This window comes from Pimephales promelas, chromosome 22 (assembly GCF_988280905.1).
Source record: "Pimephales promelas chromosome 22, fPimPro1.hap1.1, whole genome shotgun sequence".
Taxonomy (NCBI): domain Eukaryota; kingdom Metazoa; phylum Chordata; class Actinopteri; order Cypriniformes; family Leuciscidae; genus Pimephales; species Pimephales promelas.
Genome location: NC_142790.1, coordinates 3,770,729 through 3,796,589, shown reverse-complemented (window position 1 = coordinate 3,796,589; position 25,861 = coordinate 3,770,729). Strand labels below are relative to the sequence as shown.

Here is a 25,861-nt window from a genome sequence, read left to right as displayed (position 1 = left end):
TATAGTTTTTTTTTTAAATGTATAAAATTTCAGAAAGTAAAAAAAAGAAGCGGGAACAAACTACATACACATCCTATATCGGATATTAACATCAAATAGTTTAAATCGCGGCAGCAGCTTCAGGTTGGTAGTCCAAGGTATTGTTGTTTATCTTTATTTCCGCGCTTCTTCCCGCCGGAGCCTCGCTTTCGATTTCAAAATGGCGGCTGCGTGAATTCAGCGTATTCTGCCTTCAAAAATCAATCAGATGAATGAATCTCAATCTCAGAGACGGGAAGTGAAACTAACGTTGAATTCGGACAAACCTTGATGCCTTCCGACCATGGAATGAGTCTTTTCAATTGAACTGCGTTTATCAGTTCTCAGTCGCCGTGTGCTTGTCAGGCCCTGGTGGCGGGCTGAGACGTTGCAGTCGAACTACAGAGGAAGTGGTGAGCGACTCGATCACCCTCTCACTTCATCTAGACACAATGGAGAGAGGAAGCTGTGCAGGCTCAGGCTTCTGCAGTCTCTCTCAGGTGCGGTCTAGCTCGACTCCCGCAATGGTTGCAGCTTTCTTAAGACATCTGTAGACCTCATTTGTTTCGGTTTGCAGTGCACACTCTTCTTTTTCAATGCTCAGGTCATAGTAACATGTTTCAGTGGAGTGATGAACCCTACTGCGGGTTACAAGAGCAAAGCCAGGATTACCTGTTAACCAGTGAGCATGTTTAGATTTGTAGGAGGAACATGAACGTAAAGCAGAGGATATAATGACTCAAAGCTGTTGTCAACGCCAAGACTGGAAAACGTCACTAATGAACCTGCGGTTTTCGGATAAGGTGGGACATCTTCCAGTTTTTGGTTGATCTTCAGGCAAATTATTTATTAGCACTTCACCCATAAAATAAGAATAGTCACTAGGCGAAAGAGCTTTCTGTGTTGCTGTGAAGCTGAGGGCCTGAAACCATTGTGAGTGCATCACTTTACCACACAAATAAAGCTTTGCTCGAGAGTTTCGATTCGCTTTTGAATGTCGTTACGTTTACGTCTCAGTAATCGAATTAACATTGAAAATACAACAAACAGCTATGATTGGAGCTTTCTTCGCAATTCTTTCAGTGCGATTAGGTTATTAGCAAAGAATTATCTCACAAGAATGTTTCACTCGCAAATCAGACATTGCTCTTGCGTTCTGGAGCTGGTCTAGGGTTTTTTTTATTAGCTCAAAATAATAAGGACAGTTTTTTTGTTGTTTCTTGGTGAGATCTCTATCTTTTATATAAAATATTAAAAAGTTGATCACAAAATAAGGAAAGTTATGCTTCTATAAAATGTTGTAAAGTACAATTTTATTTAGATTCCAGTAGCGCGTAATGTTAGCATGTCGCTTAGTTAACAGTCGAATTAGCATAACATTTTTGGAAAGCGATTGGATAAGTCCTTATTCGGTGTGATTTGTGGACCAATTCAATAGATTATTCGAGAATGATTGTCTCACATTTCATTTACGAATCGAATGTTGCTCAAGTTTTGTAGCTAGTCTAGATTTTGTTCAGTTCATAAAATAATAATGAACAGAATTAGGGATCATAATTGACTGGTTAACTGTTAACCGGAAGTAAGGGGTTTGACCGATTAATTCTTTGTTAAATAGTAATGTTTTTTTTTTCAAGCTATTTTTAAAATGTTTGCAAAAATATATCATGCAAATTGAAAAAAACAACTAAAAACACATACGTTGCGTAGAAGTCCTTTAAATTTTACCAGTATCCAGAACAGAACAATAATACAAATTTAAATCGCTAAAATTATAGTAATTTAGTAAAAAATATAGTAAAAAGTTATAAAATTATTTGATAAATTTCGCTTTGATTCTCATTTAACATTTCGAATCTTGTCGTTTAATGATTGGTTAATGGACACTGGTTATCGTCAGGGAAATGAACTGAAGCACACATCCTGAAACAGTGTTTCTTGTGAAATGTAGTCCAGAAAGACTCGACTCGTTTGATGTTATAATGACGTTAGAATTGCCTTAACTGCAAAGGCACTGTCGAATCCTTTCTTTATAGCTAACAAAATATAAACAATGTCAATCAGATCCATTTGCGCAGTGTATTCGACAGCTTCATTGAGGAGTTTTCCCAAGAGTGCAGCTTTGAGTACATCACCTTGTAATTGACAACTTCAGTCATCACGTTTAAATAATATAATTAAATGCACAATTGATTCAGATTGACAGTGATAACCATAGCAATGGAAGGAACAACACATGTCAAATGGTTTGTCCATTAAGTTTAGGTGTAAAATGCAAAGTAATAACAAAGATACTTTGTTGTTTATTTCGTGCACAACTTTTCAAATCAGTCACTTTATATGAAAAAATGTGCAAAATGATTTGTAAAAAGTCACTAAGCACTTCAATGATCTGTCCTGACTCCTGACAGTGATTTATTTTTACGTTTCATAAATTGTTTATGCAAATATTGCAAAGCGTTTCTTTGCATTTATATTGGATTTATTGTTCACATGGGTAGGCTACTTTGTAAAGTGTGTGTGGACGACTGTGTTCATCCGCCACCACCGTACACGATTTTTGACCCAGAAAAAACCCTGCATTGTATTTACATGCTATAGATATTTTGTGGGTTTTGGCCTGGCCATGCTCACAACATGTGACTATTGTCTTTTAACCATCAGTTAACCATGCCAGCGATAGCTTTCACTAGATGTACGTCATGAGGAGCGTGAGATGGTCTACATCGGCTCTGCGTTTCCTCTCGATCTTATCAGGGTTATTGAATTTTAGTGTAGTGTTGATGGATGTTGAAAGGATGAGCTCAGATTCAGGCTTGAAATAGGGATTAAAAGCAAGCACACTTCTCCAGGTTGGTCCAGTTTTCACTGCTTTAGCTTGCATTATATATGACATTACAGTGCTGGATATACATATATGCACAAACATGGATGTTTGCTACATGCTATGCTGTCTATTTCAGTTTACAAACATACAAAACAGAGTTATCAATCTTTTGGCATTTACTTAATTTTTGTAGTATGCATGAAATTTAGTTTTTTTTAAATTGTTGTTACCAATGAATTTTGGCTTTATTAGCTGTAATGTAAATATCTTACTCGCACCTAGGACTGTCAAACGATTAATCACGATTAATCGCATCCAAAATTAAAGTTTGGGTTTACATAATATATGTGGGTGCACTGTGTATAATTATTTTATATTTATAAATACATACACATGCTTGTATATATTTAATAAATATTTTCATGTATATACTGTATACAGATTTATATATTTATATTATATATAAATATTTTATATAAATAATATTCTTTTATTAAATGTACTTGCGTGTGTGTGTTTATATATATATATATATATACACACAAAATAATTAAACACAGTGCACCCACATATATTATGTAAACACAAACTTTTATTTTGGATGCGATTAATCGCGATTAATCATTTGACAGCCCTACTCGCACCTAATGTTGTTGACCTTTAAAAACACTAAAAATGTAATATAATGTTGGAAGAAGAGCATTCAGAGAATGAATGACATTTTGACTAAAATTACTAAAACTATTTTTTTTTGTGTGTGGATTAACTTGCTCAGATGAATTGTCCACCACAAGACTAATAATATGTGGTAACAAAGTAAATGGGATCAATTTTGATTTAATGTGGACAGTATTCGGTCAGTAATATTGGGCATTTATTGGTTAACAACCATAGAATTAAAATAATGATCAGCTTTTAATATTGTTGGATCCCTAGATGTAAAATTTACAACAGTTTAATGGTGTAGTCTAGTTAGTTCGATAATTTCTACTTAGACCTTTTTTTTTTTTTTTTTTTGTAAGGGTTTTGAATTTTGATGCGAAAGTATTAGCCAAGTCCAGGGCTGGGCAATAAACTATATCATATTAAGATCATGATAAAATTGATATTGATAACAATGATAAGCTCTGGTTTCTCCAGGCTTCAGTCATTGTCAGGATGCTCTTTAAAGGAGATTAATATGGAAACAGTTAACGTGATCCTGTCTTTTTCTCCCCATAATGCCCCCAATAGACTATGTAGGTGCACTGTACAAATAATAGTAGCAAAGTTCCCCTTTAGTGCTTCTTACTGCTTACATCTGTATATCCAACCTTTTTTTTTTTTGGTACACTCTTAGAAGAAAAGGTTCTATTCTATATAGAACCTTAAAATGTTCTATCAGTGCTACGTATTTGGAACCCCTAAAAGGTTGTATACACTCTTAAAAAAAGGGTTCCTCTTGGTTCTATATAGAACCCTGGGGTTCCATACTTGGCCAATAGAACCTTTTACCAGAAAAAAATGGTAACATGGCAAATGGATAACATTTGGGTTTGTAAAACTCGCACGCATGCTGTAAATGAACCTGCGGGACAAACCCAACGCATCTGTGCCAACTCGATGAGTGAAGGGGTTTCTGGGACGGCTGAGAGACAGATGGAGAGGAGGATACAGGCTCACTTCAGCTCTCGTGACCTCAATAGTGTGACACGAGCCCAGATGCAGATGTTTCTTTGTGCTTGCACAGTCTCTTCTGTGAAGTGCGTCTCTTTAAAGCTTGTATGGAACAGATGCACACGGTTAGAGGTTTCTCGAAGCTAATGTATGTGTGTCCTATCAGACGGCAGCTTGAAGACGTTGCACTTCTGTCACTTTTGTAGCGATTAAAGGAGTAGTTCACTTTTAAAAAAAAAAAAAACATTTGCTGATAATTAACTCACCCCCATGTCATTCAAGATGTCCATGTCTTTCTTTCTTCAGTCGAAAAGAAATTAAGGTTTTTGATGAAAACATTCCAGGATTTTTCTCCATATAATGGACTTCAATGGGAACCAAACGGTTCAAGGTCCAAAAGACAGTTTCAGTGCAGGTTCAAAGGGCTTGCCTTTAAACGACACCAGATGATGAATAAGGGTCATCGAAATGAACAAATCTTTTTCGAGTCATTCGGTTCATTCAACGAACGGACTCAGAAAAAAAATTCTTTTTGAACAAGTTTTAACAGGAGAGTCACGAACGCGCATCACAGAACAGAGCAAGGCGAGCATTTGAGCTAAAACTTAAACTTTATTTATTTTTGAAATGAGTGATTTTTTTTCGCTTGATAAGACCCTTATTCATCGTCTGGTGTCATTTAAAGCCCTTTGAAGCTGCACTGAAACTCTCATTTGGACCTTGAACCGTTTGGTTCCCAATGAAGTGCATAATATGGAGAAAATCCTGGAATGTTTTCATCAAAAACCTTAATTTCTTTTCGACTGAAGAAAGAAAGGCATGGACATCTTGGATGACATGGGGGTGACTACTCCTTTAATGTCCTCGCTGAATAAAAGTTGATTTCTTAAAAAAAAAAAATTAAAAAAAAAAACACACACACCCTAGTATTGAGTTCCTTATGTTTCAGCCAGAGGTAAAGAAGACTATAAGGAGCAGGGCACATGGCAGGTCAGTTTAAAAGGGAGATGTTAGATTGGCCTTCACTCGCTGATCTCCAGCTATGCGGTGGGAGTGAACGGGCTGAAGGCTTCGTTTGCCAGACTGTCTCTGGACTGTTGTTAACTTTACCTCCCGCCGTTCATTCGTCTAATTACTGAAGCTGCGAGAGGTTTGAACTAGTTCCTAATACCACATGATAGAGCCCATAAAATACATCTAGATTACTTTGCAGCGGAGTTAATCAACAGAGATGAACGTGAGATGTCTGTGTTTCGTGATGTGAGCGTACCTGCAGCGTTTCATAGGCAGTCACAAACTTGAAGCATCTACGATTCTTTGTTCTTGTGTAAATCTGAAGCAGCATTGCATGCATCATTGTCTCTAATTGCACACTTGATGTGGACTTGCAGTCTTGTGGGCTTCGCTTGCACTTATCGGTGATTTCCACAAGATCGAAGGCGTATCATTCTCGTAAACTCAAAGGGCTTTTATACCCCCGATCCGGAAGTTATAAAAATCAATCCAGCTTTTGTTTCACAGTGAAGCGTTAAGCATTGCAAAAATACATTATATTATTATTATATCGAGATGGCTCATATCAATTAATCGTAACGGTTAGTGCAACATTGGTGCAACTTTTTTTTTTAATTTTAAAACCAAACTAGAAAATTTGTTTAGAAATAACTCTTATCAAATCCACTTGTGAAATACAACACTGGAAATTAGTAATATAATCCACATAATATAATTATAATCCGGTTTGCAGTGGTCTGAAAGTTTAATAAATATGACAGTCTCTTATAGTGTGCATTATAGCCTATAGTTGTATGATTTAATTAAACAACAACATGTGGTGCAGTTATTAAAGGTCCAACTGTAAATGTGAATATAATATGTTGTCGAGACAATGCGAGCCCATGTTTGAGAGACGTTTTACGTTAGTTTGCAGTGTTTGTCCTCTGTGAGTTGAATTACTCTTGGAAATGGGCACCTTACAAACATTTGATACTTTTAAATCAAACTTTGCTTAATCTGAATTATAACATTTGTGAGGTCACGGATATTTACAGTTGCCATTAATTAACCCTTTAGTGTCGATCGATATATCCCAAAGGCTGATATATTGGCATTTTAAAATTTTCAGCTGTTAATGTTTTTCTATTTGGGGACGCTTTAATTTTGACGATGCTTATTCAACATTATTTTTATGAAATAAGGCTGTATCACCCAGCCAAAACGTCCAGGGTTCGTTCATTGTAGTAGTGTGATTTTCATAAATTCTGTAGTTAAAAAAAGATTAATCCTGGATTTAGGCAGGATCGGTCAATTGATGATCTCAGGATTAAAGGAGTAGTTCACTTTAAAAAAAAGTTTTGCTGATTTACTCACCCCCATGTCATCCAAGATGTCCATGTCATTCTTTCTTCAGTCGAAAAGAAATTAAGGTTTTTGATGAAAACATTCCAGGATTTTTCTCCATATAATGGACTTCAATGGTTACCAAACGGTTCAAGGTCCAAATGAGAGTTTCAATGCAAACTGCAAACTGTTCAAATGGCTTTAAACGATTCTAGACGATGAATAAGGGTCTTATCAAGCGAAACGATCGCTCATTTTAAAAAAAAAATAAAGTTTAAGTTTTATAAGCTCAAATGGTCACCTTGCTCTGTTCTGTGATGCGAGTTCGTGACTCTCCTGTTCAAACTCGTTTATCAAAATGAACAAATCTTTTTCCGAGTCAATTCGTTCATTTCGTTCGTTCGATAAACCAGATGACACGAAACAACATTTTGATAAACATTTTTGACTTTCTCGAACAAGAGAGTCACAAACTTGCGTCAGAGCAGAGCAAGGCGACTATTTGAGTTTATAAATGAGTGATTGTTTCGCTTGATAAGACCCTTATTCATCGTCTGAAATCGTTTAAAGCCCTTTGAACAGTTTGCGGTTTGCACTGAAACTGTCTTTTGGACCTTGAACCATTTGATTCCCATTGAAGTCCATTATATGGAGAAAATCCTGGAATGTTTTCATCAAAAACCTTAATTTCTTTTCGACTGAAGAAAGAAAGACATGGACATCTTGGATGACATGGGGGTGAGTAAATTATTAGCAAAAGTTTTTTTTAAAAGTGAACTAATCCTTTAAGACCAAATCTACCGGCACGGTCACTTTTTTTGGTGTGTTTCTGAATCTTTTACTGAAGTCAGCATTCAGTTTGTCAGGTATGATGTCGTTGGGGTTATAGATGGAAAGCACGGTTTTCCCTTTTTGAATTTGTTTTTTTTATTTTCTACCCGCACGCTTGGTATCCGGTATGATGCATTTCAAATGAAACGGCATATCCTGCTTTTGCTGTTTGCGCTCTACTTTTGGATCTGCCTTTTCCCCCACTATTTTCCTGACTCACCCTTGGACAATAGACAATCGCTGGCCATCATTCTAGAGGAAGTGATCTCTTGCTTTGACTGCATGGAGATCATTTGACTAAACTGTCTTCTGGCAGTCGTCGAATTGAGCCCCTAAAACAATGGTCATCTTCATCAGTTATTTATTCAGCCAAATGGCACACAATCGCTGGAGAGATGATTGTCTTTGGCGAGTAAACAGAGGCACATTCCCTGCGTACATCTGAGGGTGTTCCCAACAGCGGCGTCGCCAGCGTACATGCCAGGCACTTCGGACGGGAGTAACGCGTTGGTTTTTTTCCAAAGTCATTGCCGTCTGTTTCCATTAGTGGTGTCCTTTCTCGTTTTATTTGTCTTTGAGAACATGCTGTTTTGTTAAACTTCTGATTTTCTTTCTTTTCTAGGTCTGCCTTCGAGCATCTCTACTAGGATATCCACAGCTTTAATGCAGCACAGGTAAGCATTTCAACTGACATTTATACATGATCTTTTGTGTTTAAAGGAGGAGTTCACTTTAAAAAAAACTTTTGCTGATAATTTACTCACCCCCATGTCATCCAAGATTTCCATGTCTTTCTTTCTTCAGTCGAAAAGAAATTAAGGTTTTTGATGAAAACATTCCAGGATTTTCTCCATATAATGGACTTCAATGGGAACCAAACGGTTCAAGGTCCAAATGAGAGTTTCAGTGCAGCTTCAAAGGGCTTTAAATGACACCAGACGATGAATTTCGAGTCATGACTCGAAAAAAAGATTTGTTCATTTTGATGAACGAGTTCCAACAGGAGAGTCACGAACGCTCATCACAGAACAGATCAAGGCGAGCATTTGTGCTTTTTTTTTAAATGACTGATCAATTCGCTTGATAAGACCCTTATTCATCGTCTGGTCATTTGGACGGCTCTCATTTGGACCTTGAACAGTTTGGTTCCCAATGAAGTCCATTATATGGAAAAAATCCTGGAATATTTTCATCAAAAACCTTAATTTCTTTTTGACTAAAGAAAGAAAGACATGGACATCTTGGATGACATGGGGGTGAGTAAATTATCAGCAAAAGTTTTTTAAAAGTGAACTAATCCTTTAACATTTGGTTGAACATTTTACGTACCAAGTGGAAACTTTGGCAAGACAAACTTTGATTTAATTAGCTTGGCAACACTTGAGAGATTGTTGGATAGTTGCTACATTTTTGTAATCAGAATACCAATAATAACCATTAAAAAAAAAGTACACAGGGACTCTTATTTTGAAATGTCTTGCTCATTTAAGGGAAAAATGCTCTCTTGCAACCATTCACAACACATTACAATATAAACATTAGAAAGTAAACATTGTCTTTTATTCATCTACAAAAGATCATATGCAATCTATTGGGATAATTGTGTTTATTGATTGTGAACTGCTCTCTGCCACACACGTCCCAAAGTTTTTCAACTGGATTCAGTATAGCTCATAAATCCCACCTTCTCCATGTAAACAAATGGGGTGTGATCCAAGCTAAACAATCAAATTACACTTCAAATAAACATTTTCCAAAAATGGTTTCTGTCATTTCATGTAATATTTATCACGCCGATGTACGATCACAAGTGGTGCGATGCGACACCATTATAACCAGAGACGCTGTCTACACTTGAAGCGGCGCAATGCGACATGATTAAGAGTGTCACAATTTCGATTTTAAATTGAAATCAATCTAAATTAATTCACAATCTCGAACTTCGAATGAAAGCGCGCACGGCAGAGAGGGAGAGAGCGAGAGACCTTGCATGTGTGCCTCATGAAGCGCATGTAAGCCAGAGCATTCTGATTGGCCGATTAATAAAAGTCAAGAATCGAATCGAACCGTGACCCTAGAATCGAAAATGTAATCGAATTGAGGATTTGGAGAATCGTGACACCCCTAGACATAATCCCAACGTTTTTTTGCTGGACAGCATTCACTTAGTGTAACTAATGAAAACATGAGTCCAAAGACCTTTAGAAAGTAGGTCACCTATGTTGTGGCCTAGAGATGTTCATGAGAAGGTGAACAATGATGTTAATCTATTCTGACAGCCAGGTTTGCTGTCCTGAGCCCTGTAGGCCAATCAGAAACGCTGTGTTCTTGACATCGCTATACCTGGTCATGTCCTTTAGGCTCAAAGGTCTTCGCCGCACTGATTGGTCTACCGTTGTTGTTGTTGTCGTACAGAATTGTCATTTCAGATCCATCACTTCAAGCTTAGTCATCCGAGTGAACAACAGGATCTCTACAACTTCCATTTTTAACCCCAGATTGTTCCCGGCAAAATGTCATTGTTTGTTAGTACGGAGTTCAGTTGAAGTCTTTGTGTTGGTTTTCCAAAGAGCAAGCTGACCTTGAAATGGGACTTGGAAGAGATGGCTTGCTTAGTTGGACAATAATATTGATCTGCCTGCAATGACACCATCATAAGAGAACTGAGCTGGATGATGGCGTCACTGATTTCTCCGGGGCAGCTGTATATATAAATAAAGTAAATTAACCCTCAAGTGCTCTTCGTTTCGGAGTCACACTTGTTATCTTCCCGGTCAGAAGTGACCGGACACCTAAAAATTAAATTTCCTCCATCCCAGTAAAACCAATGCAATTTATTTTTGTTCTATAATATTTATTTTTTATAATTTATTATTTTGAGACAATTTGATAGAATTTATTAATATGTATGCAATATTTATGGTCTATTTTTGCCATTGAAAAATATTTATATTTTTCTATATATATATTATCTTTTTCAAAAAAATTATTTATGCAGTATTTTAGTTTTATATAGAGTCTAGGCCTTCAGAAAAAAACAATTTTTTTTTTGAAGAAAATTAGCACCATCTGGTTACAGTATAGAGAAAAAGCGTAGAATCATGGTGTAACCAACTAGACGACATGTACAGCTCTCTATGGAGAAGCATGTGAATTTCCCAGATGTTTATGAACACAATTTTTTTTTTTGGTGGATTTGAATATATAGTTGAAACAATCTCAAAAACGATTTCTTATGTAAAAAAAAAAAATCAATAAAAAATTTGAAATTTTTGTGTTTTTGTCAATTTCCCATTCATTTCCTATGGGGGTCATATTTGACCAAAGACCACAAGTGTGACTATTTTTTTAAGACCACTTAGCATGCTCAGATCATGACCTCTATTTTTTTGTGTGTTTACATAAATAATGCCATAAAAGTCACTAAGTTTCGTAACACTCTGATGAAGCTGTGATTTTTAAAAATTCAAAACATACTTTTTGTAATGAAAATGTATTGGTGTCTGTGTGTATAAAAGTGTGTGTGTATTGGAGGGTGTGTCTGTTTTGCACTCTAGATGTTGTAGAGCGTCACCCCTTTCCTGCGGTGTGCTTTTTTTTTTTTTAGAATTGTGGCCGATTTGTAGATTGTACATAAAAAAAATTCAGAGAATTTTTTTTTTTGTCAATTTCCCATTTATTTTCTATGGGTCGGTCATTTTTGACCGAAGAGCACAAGTGTGACTATTTTTTTTACGACCACTTAGCATGCTTGGATCATGACCTCATTTTTTTTTTGTGTTCACATACCCAATGCCATAAAAGTCACCAAGTTTCGTAACATTCCGATAAAGCTCTGATTTTTAAAATTTCAAAACAGAACATTTTTCGGTCCGAAATGAAGAGCACCTGAGGGTTAATAACTTTATTACAACAAAAATGAACCATCACTGACTGTGAGTGACGCTGTTTTCTTTCTAGTTCTGACAGAAACAAACTCTGTTGCATTATTTTCCTGTTATCACTGTAAATCTGCTTTGAAAACAATGTCTATTGTAAAAAGTGCTGTATAAATATAGATGGCTTGACTTAAACCTATTTCTAAATACCAGAACCTTTCCATCACTGTTTTCACTTGCTAAATAAAGTCTCGTTCCAGTATGTAACCTCAATTCAATTATCATCTTTCCTCAGTGTTGAAGCAAATCCAAGATGACGGAAGAGGTGATTGTCATCGCCAAGTTTGATTACATGGCCCAGCAGGACCAGGAGCTGGACATTAAGAAGAACGAGCGTCTCTGGCTCCTGGACGACTCCAAGTCCTGGTGGCGCGTACGAAACGCCACCAACAAGACGGGCTTCGTGCCTTCCAACTATGTAGAACGGAAGAACAGTGCCAGGAAAGCCTCAATCGTCAAGAACCTCAAAGACACTTTAGGTAAAGCCGCAACTCCACAATGACTTAAAACCCACGTGACGTGTACATCGAATCTTCAAGAAATTATTCAGCAGAATACTGGCTACTGTTTTTAATTCCACACAAGTGTAAAATAATGTAGAAATGCAGCTTAGATGTAGGTAGCCCATGTGACTTGTGATGTGAGGGACAGAAACACATTTATGTTATTATACATTGAAAATCTCTTTGGTTGCATACAGGTGTGGTTAAAATCTCATTAGAGTGAGTTTAGATGACCGTTTTAGGAACAAAACAGTTTGCAAACCAACATTTGAGCTCACTTCTGCTTATAAAGAGGTCCATCTATATCTGTTTCTAATTGGGTAATCTTTGTGGTTCAGAATGTAGGGCATATTCGTTGTCATTTCCTGGAGAGTCTTGTTTTTGACCACAACAATCTGCTTAGATACACAGGAAGATACAGTATTGCAGTTCGAAGCCGTTCGTTCATTTGAGAAACCCCCTGCGTTCAGTCACTAGCTAGCTCCCAAAACCCCACGGCTTCAGTGAACTACTTTCCAGGTAGAGTAAATGTCTTGTACTTCACATTTCTGTAAACTGGCGAAAACAAAGGTGTTTTTTGCATTGACCGACGTCAAAGAAAGTTAGGTGATCTTTTAAGCCGAGACCAGTTTACTTGTTTGCGTAGATTATAAAAAGTTTGATCGGCAACATCGCGTTCGGTTTATTGTCGAATCCATTAAGTTAAGCTTGTAGAGAACGTGTACGGGTTTTATTTTGACGTCAATGATCGAAAGGAAGGAGAAATTCTGTGCATAAAGTCAATGGAGCATAAAGATTTGTTTTGCATTGTTTTTATTGAAATTAAAAACAATCCCACCCCAAAAATCTTAACTGTGACAATAATTTTGTCTTTTGTGACAATCATTTTGTCAAAAATTTTGACAGTAATTTTATCTAAAAATCTATTTTGTTAAATAATCTGTAATTTAGTTGAATTGAGTTGTACAGTTTTATATATCATGGCTGTTTTTTTTATTTGACAGTAAGTAATTGTAATTTGATTCTCATTATATTAATACATTCTGTACTATAATATATATTTATTTAGTCAAACACCTCAACATATAATAGTGGTACATTTTTGTAAGAAATAAAACAAAAATTTGGTCTTACTTAATATTAAGTGCCTATTTACATTTAAATGAATGATTTTGAGACAATGCACTTATTGTGTACATGCATGTTTTTACATCGTACTTCTATTAAAAAAAACATGCATGTAATTACATCTGTTATTAATTTCTGCAATTATATTTATATAAAAACCTACATATAATTTGAGCAATTAAAAAGTATTCTTACTTCTACAAACGGCTTCAATTTTGGTATACGAAATGTTTTTTTTTTTATATATATTGGTGTGAATTGGATGTTTTCATGAGATTGAAATATGTCTAGCGATATCAAGTTGTAATGGAAGTAGCAACTGATATTTTCTTCTCTATCGGAGTTAAATGGATTTTTTTTTAAAAAGGAAAAATGTAGTGCGTGGACTTGGTTCTGTTCGTCGGTTGTTGATTGGATGGATGCAGATCAGAAAGTGAGCTTCAGTCGATTGTAAGAAATAAGTCGGTCGTTTCACTGTAAAGGCCATTGCACATCGAGTCCGAAATTCGCATCCGAAATTTTCGCACGTTAAAAAAAAAATTCGACCTCACGTTATGTCAGTCACGCTTGCACACCGCCTCCGAAACTTTCGTCCGTCATAAAATTCATCAGATTGGGTTCGATTTTCTGCGTTTTTCGCATCCAGAGCCAGCATTTTGAGAGGTCTTTTGACAATTCAGGGCCGGGGGTAGCTCGTCCTCAAATCATTGCACATATGCGCCGTGCTTTCAGTTTCGGTTTACAATTCGATCAAGTGTTTATGTTCTCTTCTCTATATTGGATTATGAAATTAATAAACCTCCCCTTTCAATCAGATTGAAATTTAGGATCGAATAAGGTGTGATTGAGCAGCCGATTCGATAACTAATGTATTATTTGGGCACACTATACACAATAACAGCCTAGCTGTTCTGTCTGCCCAGCGCTTCCAACGGGCCGCGCGCGGGTGTGTGTTTGTCCGTGTGTGTGTCCATACCTGGTCCATACCAGACACACTGCCAGTCTCCGTTCAGAATCGATTGATTCACGGAAATTGGTGGTCTTGTTTTTAATATGTGGCTCCAGAATTGCTAGCAAAGCATCAAACTGTCCCACTGACATTCTGAGGTAAATTTTGAATCGCTCAGGATAAATTCGCAACTCCATAAGGAACTCTCCTTCCTCTCGGCGCAATTTCAGGATTGGATGGACGTAATATTTTCTCTTTCTTCCCTTTTCAATAAGAGAGAGGGCAAAAATCATCCTCACTGCTTGACGAATCCATTTGGTATTTTTGCGTTTTTTCCCGCAAAGGTTTAAGAAATACGCAACGGACTCGGTGTGCAAGGTTTCTATGCGTGACGAATTTTTAAGCTGACGAACACGAAAATACGCATACGAATATTTCGTGCTCAGTGTGCAATGGCCTTAAGATCAATCTATGATATTTTAAAGGGCACCTATTATGCCCCTTTTTACAAGATGTAATATTGGTCTTGGGTGTCCCCAGAATCTATTTGTGAAGTTTCAGCTCAAAATACCCCACAGTTAAAGATAGTGTAGGTCAGAATTTTTAAAAAAACTTTTTTTTCCCCAAATTTCTTTAAACTTTCTGTATATATCAATGCATAATTAAAATCTAAGACCTCTCACAACTGTTTTAAAGACCGCTCATTATTTCCATTCACTTCACCCCCTCCCTTCTGGGCTCCTTCCAAAGCCACGCCCCCAAAACACATGAACGTGCGACTCCGACAGCTGAGCTGAAGACGCATTATTTATCTGAGACGAGCGGAGAGGAGAGGAAGCAGTGCATGTAGTGACATCATGTCAGAAACGCATGTAAATAAAAAAATCTAACTATCATTATGAAGATAAACAAATAAGATGTATTTTAGTACTCACTATCAATCTATTGGCAAAGTTTACAATATATATTTATTATTTCGCTAACGAGCTAGTTATCTATAAGGCAAAGCTAAAAACAGGTTGCATGATACACGTTTTTCCATTGCCATCATTTACACTGTGATGAAAATGAATTTTGTGTAAGATTCATAACATGGTGTTCTGACTGCATGTAAGAGTTTGTTTGATGAAAGCATTGTTGATTCTGATGAGGACTACACTCCCAAGACAAGTAAGTTACCCATAGACAGTATAAGAAAGCAAGTATCGCATTGTCAGCTCGAGGACAGATCCGTGGTGGTTGAGGACGAAGCAGAGGAGGTCGTGGAAGAGGCCGTGCTATTAGGGTCCGAGGAAGTAGAGGCCGAGGACGGGGTGGTCGAAGTGCAGGGCAAGGAGCACTTTTTAGACAAGAGGACCTGCGTCGAGTTTTGCATCTTCAAGCTCAAACAAGGGCATGCGGACAGTTACGATCTGGATACGCGCAAGTGGGCAGGTCCTGTGTGGCAAAAGGGTGGTTGCCATGGTTGTGAGAGAGTGACAGTCGCCTAAGCCAATCCGTTGTTTCGTCCCGGTTCGAAATAATGAGCTGTGTTTAGTGCAGATTAAACGGTCTAGAGTCACTCGATTTTTATACTCTTTTTATCAGAGTACTTAGATTTTAAATATGCATTGATATATATATAGAAAGTTTAAACAAATTTGGAATTTTTTTTTATATATATAATTCTGACCTACACTACCTTTAATTTATTATAACCATTTGAAAATGTCATTTTTGGGGCCTGTTTAAAAATTAGCTGTTTTGGTGTATACCACCTTAAATGCAAATGAGCTGCATATCCCCGCCCTGCGTTTGGATGAGGGCGTAACTTGATACCTATGGCAGTCGGTACTGATAGAGTGAGAGAAACCGCTGTTTTAAATGTCAATCAGCGTACGTTTGAATCGGAATATATAAATAGTCTCTGATCAGACCCAGATGACGAAGAGACTCTGGCAGAAAAAACGCAAATGAGAATGGACCAGTACGTCTCGGTATGGTTATTTGATACATTTATGTACTTATAGAGTTGTAATCGCGTCCCCTTTGCAATTATGGATGTGCAACACAGACACACACAAACACCAACGCTGGTGCAATTTTTTGAAACTACATGCACATTCTGTGATAAAGTTTACTACGTACAAGCGAATTTACATTTATGTGAGGGACCTGTTGCGTCATGTTTACTTGTCATACAGGTGCTTCTGTGACAAATGTGAGAAGATGTCTAACTTACAGAACAACATATATGCAGTTTTTAATACAATATCTTTAAAAATATATATATTTATAAACGTGTGGTTACACACTATACAAACAAGGTTTAAATTATATACACAGACATCCTACGACGACAACAACTTTAGACTGTCAACACACATTTATGTTCAAACACCATGCAAAAGTGAATTTTCCATAATAGGTGCCCTTTAATAAAAAAACGATGAGTTTAAAAGTAGAAAATTAAATGTATACACTGATGAATCACTTACAATATGATCAGCAACACACATTTAGAAAACAGAAAGGGTGAGTTAAGGAAATCTCTTGCGTGCCGAGGATTGGAGATGTTCATGAGGGAAGTGTTTACGACACTGGAATGTGAGGCGTAGTGTCAAGGAGATAAGCTAGACAAAGAGAAACGGAGATTGAAAGATTAGCTCATCATCATATTCCTGTCCAGACTAGAGCACATGTCTACCACACCTGAAGACCTCCTGGACCCTCAGAAACACGCTTCAGGAGCAAGGCCGTAACCAGGGTCTGAAAATTAGTGAGGTCCCGGGGTGTTGTGTAATGAATCGTGCTATAATAATGGTTAGGCTATTGGACCCACATTTCCCCATGGACATGAAGCAGCGTCCCTTTTTTTTAAAGGAATTTGGCATAAAAATATATATTTATATATTTAAAGGAATTTGGCATAATATATATATATATATATATATATATATATATATATATATAGATGTATATGTGTGTGTGTGTGTGTATATATATATATATATATATATGAAGAGTTTAGATGCAAAAGCCTCTAAGTGCCATTTGAAATTTTCTTCTAGAATGATTATGTTTATCAAGCTTGTATATTTAAGTTCAGGGATTTCACTTAAATGGCAATGATAATTACCTATTAATTGTTATTTAAGTGAAATTACTGAACTTAAATATACAAGTTTGATAAAAATCATCATTAAAGAAGAAAATTTCAAATGGCATTTAGAGGCTTTTGCATCTGAACTCTTCATAAATACAGGGGTTAAATTTGGATTTTATTATGTGTGGGGTATTCTCAATTTTTTTTTTATTTTTTTTTTAAATAAACCATTAAATGGCACTTTCTGGAGAGTTTTGTGCAAAAAAATGTAGAATAAAAGTAGGTCTAGCAAAGTCTTATATTTCTGTAATTCACACAGATCAAACACAAATTTACTGGCTGAATAGATTGCTAGTTGAGAAACACTTTTTTTTGTATTAACGCCGACAGTAAAATGTTGCCAGATATTGCTACGAAAAACAGCAATATCTGGCAACTGGGTGTTGTGCTGGAGGTGGGTACCAAGGAGTAGGGGTTTAACCCGGTGTGGCGTTAAAGTGTTAGTGTGGTGTTGGCTGGAGCTGGATCTGTGCTGGTGGGGTTTGTGTCTGGCCTCGAGGCAGTGTTGTAGTCGAGACCACCTCACTCGAGTCCGAGTCGAAACCGAGACCAGAGAGAGTCGAGTCCGAGTCAAGACCGAGTCCATAGAGAGTCGAGTCCGAGTTGAGTCCGATACCAGAGACGGTCGAGTCCGAGTCAAGACCGAGACCAGTGAGGGTTGATTACCTAATTTACTTTTATTTACTTAGAAAAATCCTTTATTTTCACTGAATTTACTTCGAGTTTAAAAAATATGATCAGTTTAGGGTAAAAAGGCCACATAGTAGGTGGTGTTAAAAGTAATTTTATTACAATTTGTCATGCACAGTTGCGCACTAGAAAATCACCAATCACTGGGCGTGTCAATCAATTTAAAGAAATATTTAATTAACATACATTAATAATCATGAAAAATATTTTTAATTGAACTCGAGTGGACTCGGAAATAAGTCCGAGTCCTAAAAAAAAAATGTTCGAGTACGAGTCAATTCCGAGTCCAAATGCACACGAGTCCATGACAAGACCAAGACCATTAACATATGGTCTCGAGACCGAGTCCGAGTCTCGAGTACTACAACACTGCCTCGAGGTGTACAGTGGAAGCTCTGTGTGCGCTGATGGCAATCTCTCCACCACTGTCTTTGCGGCCGTTTTGAAAATCCTCGTTCACACAGTCTCTTTTCTTGAGACTTTCTCTTGGTGTTGAGGTTGTTTATCTGTTGTTGTGTTTTATGTTCTGCACATGTCCTCACCTTTGGGTGCTCTTCCTCTCCAGCCTTGTGCAGTGCTCAGATTTCCTGCCAGATTGCATCTGCTTGCACACCATTAAGTCTCACAAAAACCACAATTCTTTCTCAGCTTCTTGTGCAAAATGTTGCTTTGTTTTAATGAAACTTTCCCACATTTAGGGCTGTAAGATATTAGAAAAAAATATAATTTGCAATATTTAGGTTTTTTCGGCGATTGTGTATTGCTATATAAATACAATTTCACTTGATGACTTAAATAGCTCTATTTAGAAAGAATGAATCATTCTAGAACGATTGGGGTGATTTTGTAAGAGAGTGAATCTGCATAGAAAATAACAAAGAAACAAATTAAAACGGTATTCAGGTAGAAAAATGCTTTTAAATGATCAACTTTGCAGTTAATCTGCAAATCACCCATACGGATCAACTACAATCCCTTCTTTCTTGACATCCTACATCCTACCATGTGACTCTCGCGGATGCAGACATTGCGATGTCAATGCTGAAACGATATATTGTGCAGGCCTACCCAAGTGCTGATAAAAAAAAAAACAATGCAGGAAGCTTTTTGTTTTGTTTAAAAGATTAAGCTCTGTTCTTTCTTTGTGATATACAATATGTTCATATTCATACAACAAAAAATCTGGGGGCTATGAAAGTATTGTGGAAATGATCCAGAAAGCTGATGCTGGCCGAGTGGCAAGAGGGGAAAGAGTTGATCTTAATGTTTATGCAACATTTTTCATTTTAAATGCTGGTATCAGATGTTTATACCATTTTACTTATTATTTTCATGGTACTTCAAAGAATACTACATTAATAACATGTCCAAACATGCTACGTTCTTGATTTAGTGTGAACAGACCGGTTCATGACTCTTTCTTTGAAAACTTGCTTATGTCAATGAGTATGAAAAAAAAAAAAAAAATATATATATATATATATATATATATATGTGTGTATATGTGTGTGTGTGTGTATATGTGTATATTATGTATGTATGTGCATACATATTATACACACATACATAATACACACGTTATATATACACATAATATGGGTGTGTTATTGTGTCATAACACATATTATATCTAAAAAATATAATTACATTATATAACATTAACATTATTAAAATAATAACATTATAATATATATATATATTTGTTTTTATTTTATTTTTTTAAGAAACAAACTTACCAGTCCCCATATGCGCCATGCGTGAGCTATGTGTGTGGGTGCAGGGTACAGACTTGTCCTCCTAAAGGAGGAATCGGCTCTGATTGGTTGACCCTGGTCACATGGTCCTGCCGGCTGGCTGTGGTGTAGGCAGTGAGTTGTTCACTGGCGGGAGGGTGTTTCACAGGGAATAGCAGCACAGCTGCAGAGGGAAGAGCCCAGTTGCCGGGATAGCCCAAAATGGATATGGCTAACCTCTTCAAACACTTCTTCCGTGAGTTCTGCCACCTTTTCTCTCCTCTTTATTATATCACCGGTCTAGAAAGTTGACAATGCTGAAAGTTGTGCTTTTGGACGTATTGCTTGTGTTTGAGTTTGCATTGAGACATTCTTAGGATTAGGGAAGTTTGAAAGGCTTTCCCCCCTCTGAGCTGAGCTGGGTGTGAGTTTGTCAGTAACCCCCACTCACACACACACACACACATACACACTTACACTTTATTTACTATTTTTTTCTGTTTATATGCCATTGGAAAGCAACTATGAGCGAACACAAGTTTGTTAGGAAATGCCTCATTTTTTTCCCTCGTTCTCTGTGTGTTAGTCGAGCAGCTGGGCGGGCAGTTCTCTGAAAAGCCTGTAATTGCACTTCACACACACACACACACAAACACACACACACACACACACACTGCAATCAACAGTGTAAAGAACCTCCACTCCTCTTTGTGCACTTAAACTCTCCTGTTACACTCAACCGGAATCTTCTTTCCCAGCCGATCCTCTTTAATCAGGTTTAGCGTGACTTTGAAGCGCACTGGTTCTTGTTGGTCCAGGACAATGATGTTTTTCTGCAGTTTGAGTGTCGAGGGTCTGCTGTCGTGGGGGTTTCCTCGTGCCAGTGGGCCGTAGTTGGGCGACGTCAGCTCTCCGGCGAAACACTGAAAGCATTGTGTCATGTGGAGCGGATTGATGAAGCTCATATCTCTTCTGGGAGAAATACTGCTGTCGCTGGAATACACACTTCCTTTCTGCAGCCGCTGGATCAGTCATGGGTTCACTGACTCCCCTTGTGTTCCTCTTTCTGCCGCTGTGCAGTTTAGTGCACGTCTAGGCTTTTTAATACTGGGTCGTCGATGTATTAGCAGATGCCGGAGGATCGTAGGACATGATGTGGTCGTGTTTGAAGTGTTTGGGTATGTAATTGTGCTTGAGAAATAAGTATCTCAAAGGGATTGATAGGTTGCATTTTTTTGTATTTAGTAATCAAAGACATACACTGTAAAAAAAAAATGTTGCTGCCTTTAAGTAAAATCAACTTGGATGTTTAAGTCAATTCAACTTAAATTACATTAAACTGACTTAGTTGAATCTTGTATAAGGTCTTAAAAAAACGAGTTAAAGCAATGTAATTTTTTGCATTGTATTACCCATACCATATTGGTTATCGGCTATTATTAGAGATTTTTATTGGTGTCAGTCTCTGTTGGTTGTACCGTGTTGTTCAAAAGTTTGGGTTGTAAAAATGTTTTTGGAAAAAGTCTACCTTTTAATTGATAAAAACAGTAAAACAATAATATTGCGAAAATAAATATGTGTAAAAATGCTGATTGTGTGGATAGGAAACATTTCTTATTATTATCAATATTGAACAGTTGTGTAGCTGATTTCTTTTTGGAAACCGTGATACTTTTTTGTCAGGATTCTTTAAACAGAAATAAACTTCACAAACTTTTGTAACATTATAAATATTTAATTTTTACTGTCACTTTTGATCAATTTAATGCATCCTTGCTGGATAAAAGTATTCAAAAAAAGTGTGTATATATGTAAAAAAAAATATCTTACTGACCCTAAACTTTTGAATGTGTATATCAAACAGTGTTGGATATTGAAAATAATGCATGCTCGTATCCTCTATTTTTACATTTAAATGACCTTTGCCTTCATGTAACGCACAGCAAAAAATGTTGATCGTAGTATTTTTGTCTTGTTTCCTATCTATCTATCTATCTATCTATCTATCTATCTATCTATCTATCTATCTATCTATCTATCTATCTATCTATCTATCTATCTATCTATCTATCTATCTATCTATCTATCTATCTATCTATCTATCGTTTTTTTTTTTCGTTTGTGCCTAAAACAAGATATAATATCTTATGGCATTTACTATTTTAATAAATGCATCTTGATTTGAGAATTTTTAGATATTTGGACTGGGAACAAGACAAAAATACTTGCGGTAGTACGAAAATAATTTTTTTTTGCAGTGCACTCGCTAAAAGTTAATCTTTAAAAACGTTCATTTAATATAAAAGCTCCTAATATATATACTTTCATAGTGTACATTTATAATGCTGTGATGTCTCAATTCCATTGAACAATTGATTTCAGTTTGTATTGTTAAAGTTAGGATTAGCCATAACATGAAAATGATTATTGGCTTAGTGGTTTCAGCCAGATTGTTGATATCGGTTTAAGCTGTGAAGTGACGCCAGGTCTAGAAACTTTGTTTTTAGCCAACATGTCATGCATGAGACACTGCAAAGGACACAAGACACAAGCGCAACCGTCAAACACATCCGTCTAGCACACGTTTACATCAAAACAATGGACGAGCAGCACAAGGGGATACTGTAGAAAAATAACGATCTGTGTGACAACCCCTTAAAGGCATAGTTCACCCAAAAAATAATTAGTTGTTCCAAACCTGTATGAGATTATTTCTTCTAATGAACACAAAAGAACGTATTTCAAAGAATATGGATAATCAAACAGTTGAAGGTAGCCATTGATTTCCATAGTAGTGAACTGTCTGGTAAACCACATTCTTCGTTGAGTGAGTAAATGATGACATAACTTTCATTTTTTTTGTGAACTATCCCTTTAATGCAGAGTTAATGACATGCAACTATAGTATAAACAGTGTTTAGAGGATAGGGCTGTCATGATTATAGATTTTCACTACACTTATCATGGCCAAAATACATTTTGGGGAAAAAAAAATGTAATTTTTTAACTTTTTGTGTTTTTGTTTGGTTAATGAATCGCATTGAAAATGTGAGTGTTGGCAGGCAGAGAGAGAGTATGTCAAATCGAAATGTAAAAATTGACAGCCGTAGTTCCTATACTCTAAATCAACTTTGGGTCAAATATGGACAAACCCAAATGTTGGGTTAAAAATGTAATTAAAAGGTTTAACCCCATGGCTGGGTTTGGCCCATTTGACCCAAGCACAAAAAAACAACCCAGAGTGTATTTGGCCTAGACGTGTCTTCTTGTGGCGTATTTTAATGTGTGTAAACACAAATGTTGCATGTGAAAGAGCAGCTTGGAATGTCTTCAAAATATCTCCTTTTGTGTTGTATAGAAGAAAGAAAGTGACGCGAGTTTGATTTTTGTCCCTTAAATCCATTACTTCAAACTCCCTGTGAGGTGGTCTTGGCTTTGGGCAGTTTTTCGACTCCACCTCACCCCTTCTCTCTTTTCCTGTGGTTCAGCCTTCGCTCGTAGCGGAAGTGGTTTAATTTGAGACAGATTCTCCTCAGATCTTTGGAGCCTGTGAGGGAGGAAGTGAGGAAACCGGGCTGTTGATTCACTGCAGCGTCAGCCCATCCGTCTGTTTTCCTCCACTTCCCACTCCGACGCTTTTTTCTAAAGCCAGTCAACTCTTCCTCTCTGATGGAAAGCACCACAAGATAATGTCGCTTTGTGAGAAGGACAAACGCACGAGCTTGAATTGAAATGCGAGTGCCTCTCTCGCACACGCCGAGGGCAGGAAGTGCTGATGGCTTTCTGGAGTGTTCCTGACTAAAACACACACATCAGGCTCGGCTGGTTCTGCATACGTGGATGAGCCGTGACCCCCGTTTGACTCCCTCTTTCTTTCTCTCGACAGACCCGCGCTAGCCAAACAAGCACAGATGTGTGACGGAGGCTGTTTACCAGTTTGTCATCAGAGTACCTGAGCGTCAGTAGGGGGGAATGTCACAAAGTTTCACCCCAAAATCAAGTTATTTGCATATACTGGAAAAAAATTATTTTCACTTCAGTAATTGAAAACCACATGAACCATAAAATGTACGTATAAACGCATTTTAAATGAGGTTAAACTCTTAGCAAATCTATAAATTTAATACAACATCGTGTGACGTATACCATCTTAAATTATGGATTTTAGATTTATGTAGACAAAATAATCTCAAGCTGTGTTTTACAATGTTAAGTTTGTTTTTCCCAGTGCGAAAAAAGAAAAACGTATTTTATTAGCCCTCAATCGGGTCATGGGGTCTATACGACCCCAATCGACTTTTACTTAATAAAAAAACTTAAATAAAAAAGTAAAAGTAAAAAAAAAAAAAAAACTGGGCTTGATTCGGTTGTTCTGTAAAGGTATGTAAAAAAATGTTTACACTTCTGGTCTTCGGGGTCAATTTGACCCAACATTGAAATGAATGGGAAATGTGAAAAAAAACCTAAATATATTTTCTTATCTTAACTATAACTATATCTTCTTATTTTCTTATATTTAAAAAATAAATAAATCAAAAACAAATCTGGCAGAATTTTTACACAGAAATGAAGGCCTAGTACTAGAGCATAAATGCAATGTATCATAAAAAAAAAATATTTCATATGCAAGCTAATGGTGTAGTTGAGGAATTGTGTGGTATATGGATACAAAAGTACTTTGAATCTCCAAAAACAGCATTAATAAATAGACGAGAAGTAAACAAAAAAAATATGATATAATATTTGTATGATTAAAAATGCATATTTTTTGTACAATTACTCAATCAATTGTTGGGGTCGTATTGACCCTGCAGCCCAGAAGTGTAAACAGGACATGAAGACCATTTAAAGGTTAGCTAAAATCTATTATTATATATTGTATTTTGGGATTAAATATTTATATTATAGTTTCGTTGTTCATTTCTAGATCGGTCTGTGCAATAGCTAAGTTTTGAGCATATGTGTGTGTGCTTCATTTAGGGAAATGAAAACGATTTTTGAGGTCTGTTCCTTGCAGATAGTTTGTGCTTTATTTGTGCATTGATCGAGTGTGTGATATGCACACACACAGCCTTGAGATCTGTGGTGTACAGTCACTGTCGTTGGAGGCCTTTTGATGCCTCGTCTTTTTTTGAGTTGAAAGAATGTCTCGTTTTCCGCTTGGCTTCGAGTCCAGCATTTTAGATTAGAAGTATAAAGTGATTTTCTTTCCTGTTTTCACAGTTTTGCTTCTATCTCCCTCATTCATACTCTTGGGTACATTGCCATAAGAATCTTTTGTGATTATTTACACAGTATCTCTCTGTCTTGCACAATTTTTGTTGGCAGCTGTTACAGTACATGTAAACACAATGGTGTATGAATATGTATGATTCAGTGCAATGGTATATATTTAAATATTTAACATCTGATACAATCTGTTTTCTATGGTACTACCACAGTTTATGTATGTTTGTTTTCCACACTTTCATAGCATTTATTTACTTTGTATAGTTGTAGTTGTAAATCTAAAAATCCACCTTTTAATGGCTGTGGGTTGCTTTTAAATGGAGTTCAGCCCTATATTGGAGAACAATAGGATGAACTCAGCAGAGGAAACAACTAATCCAAGTTGCGTTCAGAGGATAGAAGGGAAGGGAAGTGGATGTAGTCTGTTGGGCGGGTGGAATAGTAGCTGTAATATGAATCATACTCTGCTGGGTTTTTACAAGTTGAAATGTTTGCCAGTTAGTTGTAGATGGCAGATTTAGCTTAAACTTGATTTACAAGTAATTTTAGAGAGGAAAATAAAAACCCATCGATTGACTTATGGCCATGCAAAGTGTGCAGCTTCCTTCCTGAGGATCCTCTGTAGGAATCCAGGAAAATTCCTTATCCTGTATTCAGGAAACACACCATCGCTCCATTCATTGTGTTTTGTTCTATTAGCAGCACATCCATGGACACATAGGCCCTGTCCCAAATGGCACACTTCATATGCACTTTCGGTCTTGTGGACTTACAATGTCCGTTAAGTCCATGAGACCTCAGTCGCCTTATAGTGCGTTCAAACCGGACGCGTATAGCGCTTTAGGTGCGAGTGATTTCAATGTTAAGTCAATGC

The 25,861-nt window shown here is 36.8% G+C and overlaps 1 protein-coding gene across 3 annotated transcripts in view; it reads left to right on the top strand.

Moving 5' to 3' along the window:
• The window catches only part of nck1b (NCK adaptor protein 1b), a 60,657-nt gene that overhangs the window by 24,605 nt on the left and 10,191 nt on the right, over positions 1 to 25,861 (top strand). Inside the window, exons 2-3 of one of the 3 annotated variants that reach the window (XM_089125905.1) lie at positions 8,295 to 8,346; positions 11,846 to 12,089. In XM_089125905.1, coding sequence (XP_088982031.1) covers positions 11,864 to 12,089 — 226 coding nt within the window. In that variant the 5' untranslated portion in view covers positions 8,295 to 8,346; positions 11,846 to 11,863. Of the gene's footprint in view, positions 1 to 8,294; positions 8,347 to 11,845; positions 12,090 to 19,874; positions 20,015 to 20,470; positions 20,937 to 25,861 lie in introns of those variants that run through there. The other 2 variants (XM_089125906.1, XM_089125907.1) reach the window with 2 other exon arrangements.